Source organism: Propithecus coquereli, unplaced genomic scaffold (assembly GCF_000956105.1).
Source record: "Propithecus coquereli isolate 6110/MARCELLA unplaced genomic scaffold, Pcoq_1.0 Scaffold178, whole genome shotgun sequence".
Taxonomy (NCBI): domain Eukaryota; kingdom Metazoa; phylum Chordata; class Mammalia; order Primates; family Indriidae; genus Propithecus; species Propithecus coquereli.
The window spans coordinates 2095887-2112858 of record NW_012142523.1 but is presented as its reverse complement, the minus strand read 5'-3'; the positions used below and the strand labels follow the sequence as shown (position 1 = coordinate 2112858).

At 44.4% G+C, this 16972-nt stretch overlaps 1 protein-coding gene and 1 long non-coding RNA gene across 8 annotated transcripts in view; one reads left to right on the top strand and one right to left on the bottom strand.

Moving 5' to 3' along the window:
- Positions 1 to 16972, top strand: part of LOC105808653 — a 21714-nt gene continuing 4742 nt past the window's right edge. The window contains exons 1-2 of the long non-coding RNA XR_001137393.1: positions 1 to 65; positions 6194 to 6373. This is a non-coding gene — a long non-coding RNA (uncharacterized LOC105808653). The remainder of the gene's footprint in view (positions 66 to 6193; positions 6374 to 16972) is intronic.
- Positions 1678 to 16972, bottom strand: part of AZIN2 (antizyme inhibitor 2) — a 32718-nt gene continuing 17423 nt past the window's right edge. For 3 of the 7 annotated variants that reach the window (XM_012642223.1, XM_012642226.1, XM_012642227.1), the window contains 2 exons: positions 5158 to 5372; positions 1678 to 2157 (listed from right to left, as the gene is read on the bottom strand). In XM_012642223.1, the coding sequence (XP_012497677.1) occupies positions 2019 to 2157; positions 5158 to 5372 (354 nt within the window). In that variant the 3' untranslated portion in view covers positions 1678 to 2018. Of the gene's footprint in view, positions 2158 to 5157; positions 5373 to 16757; positions 16818 to 16972 lie in introns of those variants that run through there. The other 4 variants (XM_012642224.1, XM_012642222.1, XM_012642228.1 and 1 more) reach the window with 2 other exon arrangements.

Genomic DNA, 16972 nt, shown 5'->3' with positions numbered 1-16972 from the left:
GAAAAAGATGGAAATAAGAAACAAAAACGAAAACTGAAAAGAGAAGACTTAACTATTATTCTCAAGTAAGTCACATCAAGTTCTGTGTATATCTTTCTGTGAAGTTTCACATTCTCACCACAAATGGAACATGAAACTCTAGAAAGGCTCCAGTGAGAAATTTGTTCAGACTCCATGCCAGCTACTGTCACTTCAAAAGCAGTAAAAATCAGAGTCCCCACCCACCCCCAGTGAACCTGCCTCAGATGAGGGAATGAGTTACACCTGGGTCTCGGTGTAGCCAGCTGTGTCTCCTCAGGGCTCCCACACCTTTGGCAGCAGATGCCCGGCTCCATCAGAAAGCCTGTTTGTCCCCCCTCCTCAAAAAGAAGTACGGGCGAGTCCATATCTGCTCGGAGATCTGAAATGGAAGTAATCTCAGAAAGAGTCTGATAGGGAGCTGTAAAACATGGCTTTGGTGGATCACAGAGGGGGCAGTAGAGCAACCCTTTCTGATTGCTCTGAGTCTCGATGTCTTGAGCTTCCAGCCTATTTATTGTCAAAGTGTCAGAAACTAGGCCCAGCCTCGAAAGGGAGACACCCCAGCTTTGGGCATGCACCAAGTTCACTCTAAACACGTGGCACATTGCTCATTGGATGACCCCAAAGGCACAAGCAGGTCCCAGTCCTGGCTGAGATACTGAAGCAGGATGTCCAGGCTAGCCCAGAGAGAAGCCCAAGTGAAGATATAAAAGCCATTGTAATGAAATATCTGGAATAAGCACATCCATAGAGATGGAAAATAGATTAGTGTTGCCAGGGGCTGGGGGGAAGGCAAAATGGAGAGTGACTGCCAGCAGGTATAGGGTTTCTTTCTGGGGTGGTGAATATGTTCCAGAATTGATGGTTGCACAGGCCATTGACTTCTATACTTTAAAATTGTGAATTTTATAGTGTGTGAATTATATCTCAAATTTCTTAATTGCAGAAGAAAAATCTTTAGGGTTCCCTGCAGAAGCTGGGGGAACTGTGAAATCTGAACTCCTTTGCTCAGCAGCTCACACACCACAGGTGCATAGCTGGGGACCCTGGCAGTGTGAAGGAGCCTTTGTCCTGATAAGCACTGTCATCTGAGGGGACGTCAGGGCTGTCAGCCCTGGACACAGCAGTACTCTGTGGCCAACCCTGTTCTAATGGTTACTAACCATATAAGCAGAACAGATGACCACATGTTCATGTTACTCTTACTTCCTGGCCAACCTGCAAGGACAGCAAGGGTGCAGGGTCTACTCAAAACCTCCCAGACACCCATCTTTTGGCTCTTTATCTTTGGCATGAATCTCCACACCTGTATCAAGTATTCAGTTGCCCCTCCTTTGGGCCAGGCCTTAGGCTGGGTGTGGGGTTCACACAGAGGCCGCTCACCAGTCATGAGCTGCATGAAGGGAGGCAATTCTGACTGCCCACCTCAATCTCGACAGCTCCCCTTTCCTTGTGGTGCCAGGCCTGGGGGCCTGTGAGGAGGAGAGATGGGTCTGAGAAGGTGGGTGCCGGCAGAGGAGGCCTGCACTGCAGCTGGAGTTGGGAGCACAGTCAGGACTGAGGTGGAGGGCGTGGGCTTATCCGTGCAGCGTGGGGAAGTCTCACCCCAGGCCTAGCCCAGGCTGCTTTGTGAATGGAACTGCTGGATTCCGCTGGAGTATTAAAAAACCTAAATATTTATTTATTTATTTACAAAGGTGGGAAGGAGACAGAGGGAGACCCCAAGAACACCCCCACACCTGGCTGGCCAGGCCCCTTGCGCTGCAGAGGAGGCAGACACGGCTGGAAGGGACAGGATTTATGTTGCATACTTGAACTACAGCGAGTGTAAGACTGGTCCTATTTACAGGGCAGAAACACTACAGGTGGAGCGTGGGAGTGGCAGAGCGGGCACCAGAGTCCTGGCCAGAGGGTGCCCTTGCCTGCCGTCTTCCCCACCTCTCCCAGAGGCATCTCTGCGGCCCCGCTGGGGTTCTCCATGGGGGGACGGGGCCCGCTTACATGATGCTCGCCGGGGTGAAGACAGGGCCCACGCACAGGGTGTCCGTGATCTCCCAGCCACAGGACAGAGGCTTGCACACACCCTCGGCGTCCTCGTCCTGTTCTGCAGGCAGCAGCTGCCTTCGCAGCGCTTCCCTGGGGGTGAGAGAGGGGTGCTGTTGGCAGCCAGCACGGGTCCCAGAGGCCTGGGGTTCCTCACAGCCCCTGAACTGGCCCCATCAGGCACAGGGCTCTCACCTGAGCCTGAGCCCGAGCCCAGCTGAAGGCAGGGGCAGGGGCAGGCCTGCTGACCCCCTCCCTCATGGCTCCCTCCTCCCTTGTGGTCCCCATCCCCCGACAAGGAAAAGGAACCTACATTTATTGAGCACTTACTATGTGCCAGACATCCTGCTAGGCACTTTGCTTATATTATCTAATCGTATCCTCCCTGTAACCCTATGAGGGAGGCATTATCACCCCATCTCACTGATGAGCAAACTGACACTCAGAAGTGTCCCACCTATGATCACACTCCTAGTGAGTGGTAGAACTAGGATAGAACCCAACTCTCTCACTCCAAAGCTCACATTCTTCATACCCCAGGCCTAGGACTTCAAAAAAGTCATGTTCTGCCCCCTTGAACAGTCCCACAAACTGTTTCTCCTCCTACTTACCCATGTTGATAAATGGCTGCACCATCAGAGCAGCCGCTCTCACCACAGCTGGGAATCTTGTTCCCGCACCCAGTCAAGCCCTGCTGAGCCCAGCTCCTCACAGTGCCCACTCGTCTCCATTCCCACAGACACCACCATCTCTAGCCAGGACCGCTCGATCTCCCTGATGCACTCTTGCCCCTTCCAAACAGTTCTCAGCACTGGCCCAGGTTCATGTTTCCAAAGGGAAAATCCCTGCTCTTGAGCCACCAGCAGCTTCCCTCCACTCTCAGGCCCTGCGAGACCCCGCCCTGCCCACCTCTCCCACCACGCTCTCAGCTGCACTCACCAGCACCACCCTATACCAGCTGGGTGCCATCCACAGCGGCCGTCTTTCAGGCTCACACATGTCCCATCCCAGGCCTGTGCTTGTCTCTGCCTGTGTAATCAACCCTCGCCTAACTAATTCTTCCTCCGTCTTCAGGCCTCGACTTCAGTGACAATCTCAGGGAAGTCAGGACACAGCAGAGTCAAATGTGCAGTGTACCTCTCCTTGATAACAATAATGATTCAGTATCTGCACCTGAAGTTCCTTCAACCACAGCAGGGCAGGGAATATGTCTGAGCTCCTCACTGCTGTGCCCCACAGTAGGCCAGCTCCTGGGCTCAGTGGGAAGGGGGGACACTGGGCAAGAGGTTGGGGAAAGAGCACTGGGTCCAGTGTCCAGAGGCCTGGAGGGGCCATGCCAGCTTGTCCTTTACTTTTGGGGGGATCTGTTTCACCACAAGACCCTCCCTCTTCTATCCAGCTGCTCCCTGCATTCCTTCCATTGCTCCCATGTATTCCAGTCCCCCACCCTTCGCCTGCAGGAAAGCCCCCTCTTTGCTGCTGTGAACAATTCAACAGTAAATCAGTTGTCAGATCTTTATAGGGAGCCCAGCCGGGCTGGTCTCTTCCTGTGGGAGGCTCTCTGGGCCAAGCACCCTCTAGCTGAGCCTCTGTCTCCTTATCCTTAAAAATGGGTTGATCCAGTTTCTTAAAACACCTCAGTGCCTCCCACCTGCCTCAACTTCAAGTCCAATCTGGACGTCCAATATCCTTCTGGATCCAGTCTTCTCCACATGCCACTCCTTGCACATAGAGCTATTTGCAGTTCTTTGAATCAACCGGACTCTCCTCTCGGCCCGACCACTGTCCTCTCAGCTTGCTTGGCCCTCCTGTGCCTGGCTGACTCCTTGCTGGTGAGGCGGTACTTCCTGAGAAGCTGCCCTGACTGTCCCTCCCTCCCCAATGGCCTTTTCACTCTGCTGTGTGCACGTCTGCACCTGGGCCCACCAGGCTGTCTCCGATGCTCCTGTACCCATCAGGACCTTGCACAGAGCCAGACACTAAAGCAGAACATTTTCATGAGGCATCTTTGACATGGGAAATTTCCCAACATGTCCGTTTCTACACATCAGAATTTTTTGTTCCTAGGAATGAGAGCAGCTGACTCTGCAGCCTTATCCACCTGCGCTTGCTGATGAGGGAGCCAGGGATGGGAAGCCAAGGAAGTCTGCATGGAGATTGTTTTTTAAGTTTGTTTTTCAGGCCTTGTCAAAACACCTCTGATGGCAAAATGGCTACTTCAGCCTATCTGATGCCCCATCAAGTCTGGGGCTTGGTGACATTTTTCCTGGGGGCCCTCAAGCACCCAGCATGTCCCTCGGGACATGGGCTACACTCACTCCTCAGGGCCCAGCATAACATCCTTGCTTTCTGCAGCCCTCTCCTCTCCCGCAAAGAGGGCCCTTCACCACTGACCAGCTGTGTGACCCCAGAAGAGTGACCTCTTTGTTGGTGATAATACTGATCCCCACAGAGTTTTGTGTGGGTGAAAGGAAATAATCCTAAGATGCCTAGTGTAAAGTCTGATGTCAGGGTTCAACAAGTGTGACTCTCTCCCTGTCTTGCATACCTCTTGCCTAATTGGGTACCACCCCTAGCCTGGTGAGGCAGGCAGGGCTACTGTTACACCCATATTCTAGATGGGGAGACCAAGGCTCAGCAAGCGGACAGACCAAGTCTTTGCCAGAGCAGCCGCCTGACTGGTCAGCTCTGTCTGCATCTGCCTGTGTCCTCCCTTAATCCACACAGTAGCTAGGATGGTCTTTCCAAAGTGCAAATCAGACCATGTTACTCCCCTGCTCCAAACTGGTCCATGCTTCCCTCTGCTCTCCAAGTCCTTCACTTGGCCTTCAAGGCCTTCACAGATCCAGCCCTGCCTCCCTCTCCAGTCACGACCAACCTCCACGCATGCCTGGAACACAATCCATTGCTCTCTGTTCCTTCTGCCGGGAAGGCCCTGCCCACCCCTTCCTACCTCCTGTGTGCTGACTCGCACTTCCTCAAGAGCTGCTTATCAAATTGGATTACATGGAGGCAGAGTCTCAAATCTCAGGTTTCCCTCGTTGCTTCCACCCAGCTCTCCTCACCCCCACATTCCCAGCAAATCCCCCTTACCAGGCCAGCCGGGACATGGCATAGGTGATGCGGCAGGCCCGGGTTCTCCCGAGGAGGGAACCTGTGCCCACGGTGTAGGCGCCCATGTTGTCAAAGACCAGCCAGTCCCCTACTTGTAGTTGCGGCAGCCACAGGCCCTCAGCCACACAGTCACAGCCATCAGCCACCGGGCCCCACAGGCTGCTGCTGTATAGCGGCTGCTCTGTGGATGATTTCTGCAGGAAAAAGGAGTGGCCACGTCAGCTCTCCTGGGCATAACACAGCCTTAGTACTCCCTCCCTCAAAAGCCTTCCATGACTCCCATAGCCAATAGGATGAAAATTGATGGCCTCCTAGCCTAGTGTTTAAGGCCCTCCTCACTTCTCTGCATTTGTTGCCTCTTACACTCTGAAGCCACAGAGGTCTTAAATCCAGGTTCCAACACTTGCTAGCTGTGTGACCTTGGGCAAGATACTTTATCTGTCCATGCCTCCGCTTGCTCACATGTAAAGTGGGAGTAATAATAGTGCCTACCTCAGAGGGGTACTGAGAAAACAAATGAGTTAGTGTATGTAGAGCATTTAGAACAATGTCTGGCACATGGCAAGGGTCCAATAAGCTAACATTATCATTACTGTTATTGTGAGTATTGTTGTTACCGTCTCTGTGCTTCAGTCTTCACTGGCCACTTTCCAGACCTCAATGTGTCTGTACCTCCACAGTCCTTCCCCTACCCTCAAATCCAGCCTGTCTTCTGGGCCCAGCCTGGGGTTCCCCCTTCTGTGAAGGCCTCCCAGATGCCCTCATTCCACATCAGGCCCAGTAACAGGAGCCAAAAGTACACAGGTGGGTTAGACCCAGCCTCACTTGGGCTCTCAGCCTGGTGAGGAAGACAGGCCTCCAACGAACAGTCACTGGGTGGCCTGGCAGAGGTCACAGAGGACCCGTGGGGTGAACATGATTATTCCCATTTCAAGGAAACTGAGGCTCTGAGAGGTTAAGTGACTTGCCCAAGACACAGCTGCCAATGGCATAAATTTTTAAATTGTTTTCTTAGAGAACTGCAAATCCAGGAAAGAAATCTGTAACACAGACCATTTGTGGACAACAAGGTGGGTCCTGGAGGAGGAGTCACGACTGAAAGATGGATCCTGACTTGGCCCTTTGCAGCCCCTGCTTCCACCTGCCACTGCACTTGCTGTGTTCCAGTTACTCCAGTCGCCCTGGGCTCCCCCAGGTAAACCTACTTCCCTCCCCAATACTGTTCCCTGAGGCCCCAAATCTGCCAACTCCTATTTTTCCTTTGATCCAGCTAAAATGGCCCCAGGGAAGCCTTTTCTAAAGCTCCATGCTCCCCAACCTTTGCCTGCATAGCATTTGCTATAATTCATAATTGAATATTTGTGAACTACCTTCTCAGGCCTGTCTTCCCTGGCAGACTATAAATTCCTCGAGCCCAGGGGTCCTGTAGTCTTATTCGTCCCTATCTCCTCCTCCTAGTAGTTTGGCATATAGTAGGTGCTTATTTGAATAATATTTTTTAAAAGAAATGAATTAGGCCGGGCGCGGTGGCTCACGCCTGTAATCCTAGCACTCTGGGAGGCCGAGGTGGGCAGATTGTTTGAGCTCAGGAGTTCGAAACCAGCCTGAGCAAGAGCGAGACCTCGTCTCTACTAAAAATAGAAAGAAATTAATCAGACAACTAAAAATATATAGAAAAAATTAGCCAGGCATGGTGGCGCATGCCTGTAGTCCCAGCTACTCGGGAGGCTGAGGCAGAAGGATCGCTCGAGCCCAGGAGTGTGAGGTTGCTGTGAGCTAGGCTGACGCCACGGCACTCACTCCCGGGCAAAAGAGTGAGACTCTTTCTCAAAAAAAAAAAAAAAAAAATGGAACTGAATTAATGAATGGGATATACATGAGTGATGAGAAAGAGTAAGAAAGAAAAGAATATGACTAAAAAGCCAACCAACAAGCATAGAAGGAGGCCGTGAAGAAGACCAATGGAGGAAAAAGGGAAGGCATTTCAGTACCTTAGCCAGGGGCAGGAATGAATAAAATTGAAAAAGAAAAGTTACAGCTTCATAAGCAGAAATAATATTCATATATTTGACAAAAAATTAGTAAGCTATTAGTCCCATTAATAAAGAAAATATGCACAGGTTATTTAAATCAAGAGTGAGAACTATCCTATATTTATGAATTCATTCATTCGGTAGGTACTTATTGAGCACCTACTATGTGCCAGGCTCTTATCTAGGAGCTGGAGATGCAGCAGTGAACCACACAAGAAACAAAGTTCCTGTGCTCATAATGTTCATGTTCTTAGGAAGGGGAGACAAATAAATATATGCTTGTTCATATAACTTAACATTCTTGTTCACAAGCTTTTTGTTAATGAATGCAATTAATTTCAATCACTCCGAATTATTTCTCTTAACCCCAATCATTAAAAAACTAACTTTTTAAGATGGGGTGGGGGAGGTGCTCTATGAATGTAGCCACAGGGATCTTTGAGAAAAGTTTTAAAGTTCATCCATAGTAAAGAGAAAAGGCACCCTTGGGTTATAAAAAGTTAGCATTCTCTCACTTCTTATTAGTGGTGTAAATAAAAAATAGATGGAAAAAAGATTTTAAAACTTCACAGGAAATAATGCAAAGCTACTCTTTTACTTAAAAAAAAAACAAAAAACAGACATCTGCAAAATATTCCCAATGCACGTGGCGACAAGCTTGTAAATCTCAACTCTGTTTACAAGTCTGATAACTGAGTGGAAATGGACAAGCATCTGTAAAAATTCGAGATGCCCAGTCTGCCAGCCACTAGACCCCTCTGTGAGAGAGGGCAGGGGGTTCCTATTCTACAAAGCATTCCACCACTACTTCACATCTCGTCTGGGAGGCAGGTGGCACAGCTGCAATTCCCATTTTACAGATGAGAAAACTCAGAGAGGGAAGGGGACCTGCCCCAGGTTCCGGAGGGAGTTGGTATTGGAACTCTGAGCAGTTCCAGACAAGGGGTCTCTGGGCTGCACCCGGCTGCCTTCCTAAAAGAGGCCCAATATGTGAGCAGATGCACAAGAGAAATAAAATCAAACATTGAAAAAGGCACATGGCCCTGGTGAAGTTCCTAAATAATTCCCCAACTTTTAAAGAATAAATTCCTATACTACATAAAGTGTACAAAAATATTTTAAAAGAAAAAATTAAATTAACAAGGGCAATACTCAAAAAGAGGGGAAAAAACCCTCAAAATCTCACTTGTAAACATACAGCAAAAATCTGACATGAAATCTTAGCTAACCAAATCCATACTCGTATTCAAAGAATCATCTTCAATGATTAGATAATTTATCTATAAAATGAAAGGCAGAGATAACAGGAACAAAGTCAATCACTGGCTTCATAATATGTAAAATATGGATCTACAATTCAAATTTAATTTTCCCAGTGTATGTCAACATGGCATTCAATAGCCTGTAGCATCTACTCTTGATTAAAACTACTGACAAAACAAAATTGCAGTGGAGAGAGACTAAGGAGCCAACTCTAACTTCATGGGGATACACTAGAATGACCTCATTTCAGAACCAAAAGCAATCTTATTCATTAAAATTAAGCCCCTTCATTTTCCAAATGGAGAAGCTAGAAAAATAAAGCTCAGAGATTAAGTCGTGGGGTGATATCTCACTGTGGTTTTAATTTGCATTTCCCTGATGATTAGTGATATTAAGCATCTTTTTCATATATGTGTTGGCTATTTGTATGTCTTCTTTGGAGAAATGTCTATTCAGGGTCCTTTGCCCATTTTTAGTTCGATTATTTGTTTTCTTGCTATTGAGTTGTTTGAGTTCCTTATATATTTTGGATATTAACACTTTATCAGATGTATGGTTTGCAAATATTTTCTCCTATTCCATAGGTTGTCTCTTCATTCTGTTGATTGTTTCCTTTGCTATGTAGAAGCTTTTTAGTTTAATGCAATCCCATTTGTCTATTTTTGTTTGTTATATGTGCTTCCCCCCAACCCTGAGACAGAATCTTGCTCTGTTATGCAGGCTGGAATACAGTGGCATGATCATAGCTCATTGCAGCCTTCAACTCCTGAGCTCAAATAATCTTCCTGCCTCAGCTTCCCAAATAGCCACCATACCTGGATAATTTTTGTATTTTTTTTTTTTTTATAAAGATGGAATCTTGCTATGTCACCCAGGATGGTCTCAAACTCCTGGCCTCAAGCAATCATCCCACTTTGGCCTCCCAAAGTGCTGGGATTATAGGCGACTGGTTTTACAGTTTCAGGTCTTATTATTATGTCTTTAATCCATTTTGAATTGACTTTTGTATATGGTGTGAGATAAGGGTCCAATTTTATTCTTCTGTGCATGGATACTCAGTTTTCCCAGCACAATTTATTGAAGAGACTGTCCTTTCCTTATTATGTGTCCTTGGCACCTTTGTTAAAGACCAATTGACCATAAATACATGGATTTATTTCTGGGCTTTCTATACTGTTCCATTGGTCTATACGTCTGTTTTTATGCCAAGTACCATGCTGTTTCGATTACTATAGTTTTGTAGTATATATTTTGAAATCAGATAGTATGATGCCTCCAGCTTTCTTCTTTTTGCCCAAGATTGCTTTAGTTATTCAGGGTCTTTTGTGGTTCTATATAAATTTTAGGATTGTTTTTTATATTTCTGTGAAAATTATCATTGGAATTTTGATAGGGACTACATTCACTCTGTAGCTTTCTTTGGGTTTAGTATGGACATTTTAACAATATTAATTCTTCTAATCCATAAACACAGGATATCTTTCCATTTATTTTATTTCTTTTATTCATGTTTTATAGTTTTCAGCATACAGATCTTTCACCTCCCTTAGTTAAATTTCCTAAGTACTTTAATTTTTTGATGCCATTGTAAATGGGATTTTTTTCTTGATTTCTTTTTCAGATAATTAGTGTACAGGAGCATTGTATGTTAATTCTATGTTTTCCAATTTTGCTGAATTCGTTTATTAATTCTAATAGTTTTTAATGGAGTCTTTAGGGTTTCCTATATATAAGATAATGTCAGCTGCAAACAGAGACAATTTTATGTCTTCCTTTCCAATTTGGATGCCTTTTATATCTTTTTTTGGCCGAACTTCTCTGGCTAGGACTTCCAGTACTATATTAACTACATGTGGTAAGAGTGAGCATCTTTGTCTTGTTCCTGATATTAGGCTCCTCGTTGAGTATGACGTCAGCTATGGGCTTGTCATATATGGCCTTTATTATGTTGAGGCACATTCCTTCCATTCCTAATTTGTTGAGAGTTTTTATTGTGAAAGGATGCCGCATTTTGTGTCAATTGCTTTTTCTGCATCTATTGAGATGATCATATTTTTTTTCTTCATTCTGTTAATGCAGTATATCACATTTATTGATTTGCAAATGTTGAAATACCCTTGCATCCCAGGGATAAATCCCACTTGATCATGGTGTGTGATTCTTTTAATGTGCTGTTAAATTTGGTTTGCTAGTATTGTGTTGAAAATTTTTATATCTGTGTTCATCAGGGATATTGGCCTGTAATTTTCCTTTTTAGTGGTGTCCTTGTCTGTCTTTGGGATCAAGGTAAAGCTGGCCTAGTAAAATAAGTATGGAAGTGTTCTCTTCAGTTTTTTGGAAGAGTTTGAGAAGAACTGACATCAGTTTTTCTTGACAGGTTTAGTAGAATTCACCAATGACGCCATCAGGTCCTGGGCTTTTTCTTGGGAGGATTTTCTCTTTGTTGTTGTTGTTGTTGTTGTTGTTGTTGTTGTTGTTGTTGTTGTTGAGACAGGGTCTCACTCTGTTGCCCGAGCTGAGTGCAGTGTTAGCATCATAGATCATTGCAACCCCAAACTCCTGAGCTCAAGTGATCCTGCATCAGCCTCCTGAGTAGCTGGAACTACAGGGACATGCCATCACACCTGGCTAATTTTTTATTTTTTTGTAGAGACAGGGTCTCACTGTGTTGCCCAGGCTGGTCTTGAACTCCTAGCCTTAACCAGTCATCCCACCTGGCCTTCCAAAGTGCTAGGATTACAGGCATGAGCCACCACACCTGGCCCTAATTGGGAGGATTTGATTACTGATTCAATCTCCTTATTCATTACTGGTCTCTTCAGATTTTATACTTCATCATGATTCAGTCTTGAGAGCTAACTTCAGTCTTGGTATGTCTCTAGGAATTTATCCGTTTTGTCTAGGTTATCCAATTTGTTGGTGTATAATTTTTGATAGTAATCTCTTATGACCCTTTGTATTTCTGTGATAACAGTTGCAATTTCTCCTTTTTCATTTATAACTTTATTTATTAGAGTCTTCTCCCTTCTAAATCTAGATCCACACTTGATAATTATTGCAATATATTTCAGATAGATTCACACTTTTTAAAGTATAAACAACTAGAATAAAATGGAATGGCAAGGAAGAAAGCCCATTCTGGCAATATAGAAGGTCTCTCCATGTGGAGTAGGGTGACTAGAAATTATACTCTGAATTTTGCTCCCTAAGATTCTCATAAAACTCCCATGCTACTTATTCTCTCTGGGTCCTTCCCTACTCCCAACCATACCTTGCATTTATGATGTACTGATACACATTTGTTGAATTACATCTTTACACTCTAAATATATGTCATTTTAGAAAACTGGATGAACATTTAAAATGTTTATATATAAAAATTCCACCTAACATACCAGTGTGTAAAGAAAGCCATATGCTTACAGTAAATGTTTATTATAAAGTTATTATAAAAATAAAGTACACTATGACACTTTTTTAAAAAGCAGACATCAACATAAATTTTAACAATTGTCATCATCTCTGAATGGTTGGATGAGTGAATTATTTTATTTTACTGTTTGTGCTAAATTTTCTATAATAAACCTTCTATTTCTATAAGAGAAAAAGCTTAATATATAAAATAAAGGTGGGCCAGGAGCAGTGGCTCACATCTGTATTCCTAGCACTTTTGGAGACCAAGGCAGGGAGATCATACAAGACCAGGAGTTTGAGACCAGCCTGAACAACACAGCAAGACCCTGTCTCCATAAAAAAAAATTAGCCAGGTGTGGTGGCACACACCTGTAGTCCTAGCTACTTGGCAGGCTGAGGCAGGAGGATCACTTGAGCCTGGGAGTTTGAGGTTGCAGTGAGCTATGATGCCACTGCACTCTAGCCTAGTCAACAGAGCGAGACCTATCTCAAAAATAAATAAATAAAATAAGATAAGATTAAATAAAATAAAGGTAATCTATAACTCCCAGGGCCCAAAAGAAAGAGACAGATTTCATTACTATTAATTACAGCACACTTAGTTAAGGCACATGATACTGTGTTGAAAATTCTATGAAAGAATCACAAAGAATCACAAAACTGGAATAATAAATCAACAGATTGAAAAAATATTTGTATCAAACATCACATTAAATACATGGAAACATGCTCATGCAAGCTCATCTTTATTTGTAAGAAAAAACTTCAAGACCTCTCAAATTAGGTGAACAGAGGATATAAAAAGGCATTGACAGCAAAGGAAATAAAACAATAAACAAAACCAAAATGGTTTATCCTTGTCAAAGACATAGTAATGAAAGAAATACTGATGTATACCGTTTCAGATAAGTTAGCCAACAAGAAAAAGTTCATAGCAGGCAATGCCTGTGAGCTTATAGTGAAATGAGCACACTGGTACCAGTACTTGTCAGTCCAAGCTTTGGGGAAATAATCTGGCAATATGTATCAGGAGACCTAATGCTCATGCCTTTTTACCTGGTAATCCCATTCCAGGGACTTATCATAAGAAAATAGTTTTTAAAAGTGAATACACTTTAAACGTGTAAATCAAGCCAGCCATCAGAGAGATTAGCAAAGGGCATTCTAGGCAGAGGGTATATTCATGAAAGCATGAGTAAGAATAATAAAAAATTAGCAATGCCTAAATGCCCAATGATAGAGCAAATTTATAGGAAGGTAGTAATTTTATAGAAAAGTACTTAAGAGCTTTTCCTCTGACACTAGACAGATAATCAAAGATGAGTAAGACATGAGCCCTATCCCCATGGGGCTCACAGTCTATAGTTAATAAGCATTATTGCTTATTAACTATGTGGTTTTAAGCAAGATACGTTACCTCCCTAAGCCTTAGTTTTCTCCATAAAATGGGAAATTGATAATGGTAATCGTGTGCCACATAAAGACATTTCAGTCAACAATGAACTGTGTATACAACAGTGGTCCCATACGACCTGACTCACTGACTCACCCAGAGCAACTTCCAGTTCCACAAACTCCATTCACGCTAAGTGCCCTATACAGGTGTACCATTTTTTGTCTTTGATGCCATATTTTTACGGTATCTTTTCTGTGTTTAAATACACAAATGCTTATTTTTTTTACAATTGCCTACAGTATTCAGTACGGTAACATGCTGTAGAGGTTTGTAACCTAGAAGCAATAGGCTATATCATACAGCCTAGGTGTGTCGTATGCTAGACCATGTAGGTCATGTAAGTACATGCTATGATGTTCACACAAAGATGAAATCACCTAAGGACGCATTTCTCAGAGTGTATCCCCATCATTAAGCGACCCATGACTATATCTACCCTATAGGATTATTATAAAAATTGAGAGTAATGCTATGTAAAATGCTTAGTACAGCCTCTGCTACCAAAAGTGCATAATGACTTTAGCCACCGTCAGTATATACATGAGGTTTGCAACCACACAATACTATGTATGTATGGTGAAAGAAGAGATATTGTTAGAGACAAATGAACAGTGTTGCTATAGGGTAGAGGATTGCAGGGTTAAAAGTTCCTTTATATTTTAAGTTGCTTATATATTTTTAAAAAATCTATTCTATTCCTGGCTGGGCACAGTGGTTCACAGCTGTAACCCTAGCACTTTGGGAGGCCAAGGCAGGAGGATCGGTTGAGGCCAGGAGTTTGAGACCAGCCTGGACAACATAGCAAGACTCCCATCTCTACAATTTTTTTTTTTTTAATTAGCCAAGCATGGTGGTGCAAGCCTGTAGTCCCAGCTATTTGGGAGGCTGAGGCAGGAGGATCATTTGAGCTCAGGATTTTGAGGTAGCAATGAGCTATGATGATGCCACTGCACTGCAGCCTGGGCAGCAGAACAAGACCCTATCTATCTATCTATCTATATATATATATATATATATATATTCAATTCCAACATATACTGAGCACCTACTGTGTGCCAAGTTGTATACTGGGGAAATATATGTGAACAGTTTCTGCCCTCACGGTGTCAGAATATAGTAGATGAATCATCCATTCATAATTCATTCAACAGATATTTATTAAGAGCCCCCTACGTGCCAGGCACTGTGTCAGGTGCTGGGAACTCACAACTTATTGGACAAGGTGGCTACATAGAAGTCTATCCACTAATGGAGAAGACAGACTATAAACAAGTAAACAAAAACAAACAAGGTAATTACAGATTATAAGATGTTATAAAGAAAATATGTTGGGTGACAAAATTATCTGATAGTGAGAGACGAGCCCACTTTAGAAAGAGTAGTCAAGAAAAGTCTCCCCGAAGAGGTGACATCTGAGCTGAGACATAAAGGAAGAGAAAAAGGGAACCATCTCAGGAGTGAATGGAAGAACATTCTGGGCAGAGCACATGCAAAGGCCCTAAGGTCAAAAAGAGCTTATGTGTTCCAGGAAAGGAGGCCAGTGAGGCTGGAGCAGGTGAGTGAGGGGGAAGGATGAGGACAGAGGCAGCTGGAAAGATGAGCAAGAGCCTTGCTAGCTGTGGTGAAGAGTCTGGATTTCATTCTTTTTTTTTTTTTAGAGAGATGGGGTCTTGCTATGTTGCCCAGACAGATCTTGAACTCTTGGGCTCAAGCTAGCCTCCCTCCTCAGCCTCCTGTGTAGCTGGACTACAGGGGCACACCACCATGCCAGCTCTGGATTTTATTCTGAGAGCAATGGGAAGCCACAGAAGGTGTTAAGCAGAGGTGGGACATGATCTTTGGGTTTTTAAAAGATTGCCTTGTCTGCCATGTGATGAGTGGAGGGTAAGAAGGCAGGAGGAGTAGGGGCCAGAAGACCAGTTAGTGGTTGCTGCAATAGCCCGGGCAGGAGGCAATGGTGGCTTGCATTAGGGTGGTGGCAGAGAAAGAATTAGATGAATTCAAGATGTATTTTGGGACTAAACTCAAGAATTGCAGATGAGGCCAGGCATGGTGGCTCACGCCTGTAACCCAAACACTTTGGGAGGCCAAGGCAGGAGGATCCTAGGAGTTGGAGACCAGCCTTACTTAGCAAGAGTGAGACCCAGTCTCTATAAAAAACAAAAATTATCTGGGCGTGGTGGCACGCCTGTAGCTCCAGCTACTCAGGAGGCTGAGGCGGGAGGATCGCTTGAGCCCAGGGGTTTGAGGTTGCAGTAAGCTATGATGACACCATAGCACTCTAGCCCCAGTGACAGAGTGAGACCCTGTCTCAAAAAAAAAAAAAAAGAATTGCAGGAGGACTGCATGTGGGAAGAGAGGTAAAGCAAGAATCAAGAATAATGCCAACTTTTTTAGCTTAAACAGTTGGCTAGTAGTGGTGCTATTTACTGAGAGAATAAGTTTTGGGTTGGAAACCAAGAGTTCAGTTCTAAACAAGTTAAATTTGAGTTGTCTGTGAGATCCCAGCAGAAATGTCAAGTGGATAGTTGGATATACAAGTCTGGAGCTCAAGGGTGCAATCCAGGATAGAGATATAAATTTGGAAGTGATGAGAGTAAGGAAGATATCAAAAGCCTCAGTCTGGAAGCATTCACCTAGGAAGTGCATGTAGCCTGAGCAGAAAATCAAGGACTGAGGCCTGAGACAGTCAACACTTGGAGGGTGAGAGGTAGAAGTGCCAGAGAGACAAGGTGGGAACAGCAGAGGGTAGGCAAAACCCGGGATGTTGCCACGGAAGCCAAGAGAGGCGAGTGTGAAGATGGAGGAGGACCGGCTGCTGAGGACGGAAGAGCCACATGGAAGAGCCAGCAGCATGGAAGTGACTCTCAAGAGCACCTTCCATGGACTCACGGGACAGATACCAGATTTGAGAAGACAGAAGGGCAAACAGAGCCATGTGAGTGGAACAGTGAGTGCAGACACTCAGTGGAGAAGTCCGGATGTGAAGGGCATGGCCAATTTACAAAGTCCCTGAAAGAAGAGGAAATGTGTATGGCAGTAAATGTACAAAGAGGTGTCCTACTTTGCTAGTGATCAGGGAAATGCAAACCAAGACACAATGAGATACCATTTTAGATTCATTCCATTGGGAAAATGTTTTTAGTCTCCCATACCAAGTCCTGGGGAAAATGTAGATCCACTGGGTCTCTTATACAGAGCTGGGGGGATTATCAATTAGTACAACCACTTCGGAAAACTGTTTGGAACGTTCCACGCCCTGTGCCCAGCCATTCCTCTCCTTGCTCAGTGTCGCAGAGGTGGGAACAAGAATTCACAGTGGCAGTATTCACACTAGCAAAAACCCAGAGACAATCCAGATGCCTTGAGAGCAGGATGGACAAATAAACTGTGACATACTCACCAAAAGAATGTTACACAGCAGTGAAATGAATGGACTCTAGAGACATGCAGCGGTATAGATGAACCTTAGACTGACATTAAAGGAGAAAAAGCCCAAAATGGTTACATACATCAAAGTATCTTTGTTATAAAGTAAAAACACAAGTACAATACATTACAAATACCTTTTGGGAATAGATGTGGATGTGATAAATCTGCATTTAAAAAAGAAAGCAAGAGCCGGGCG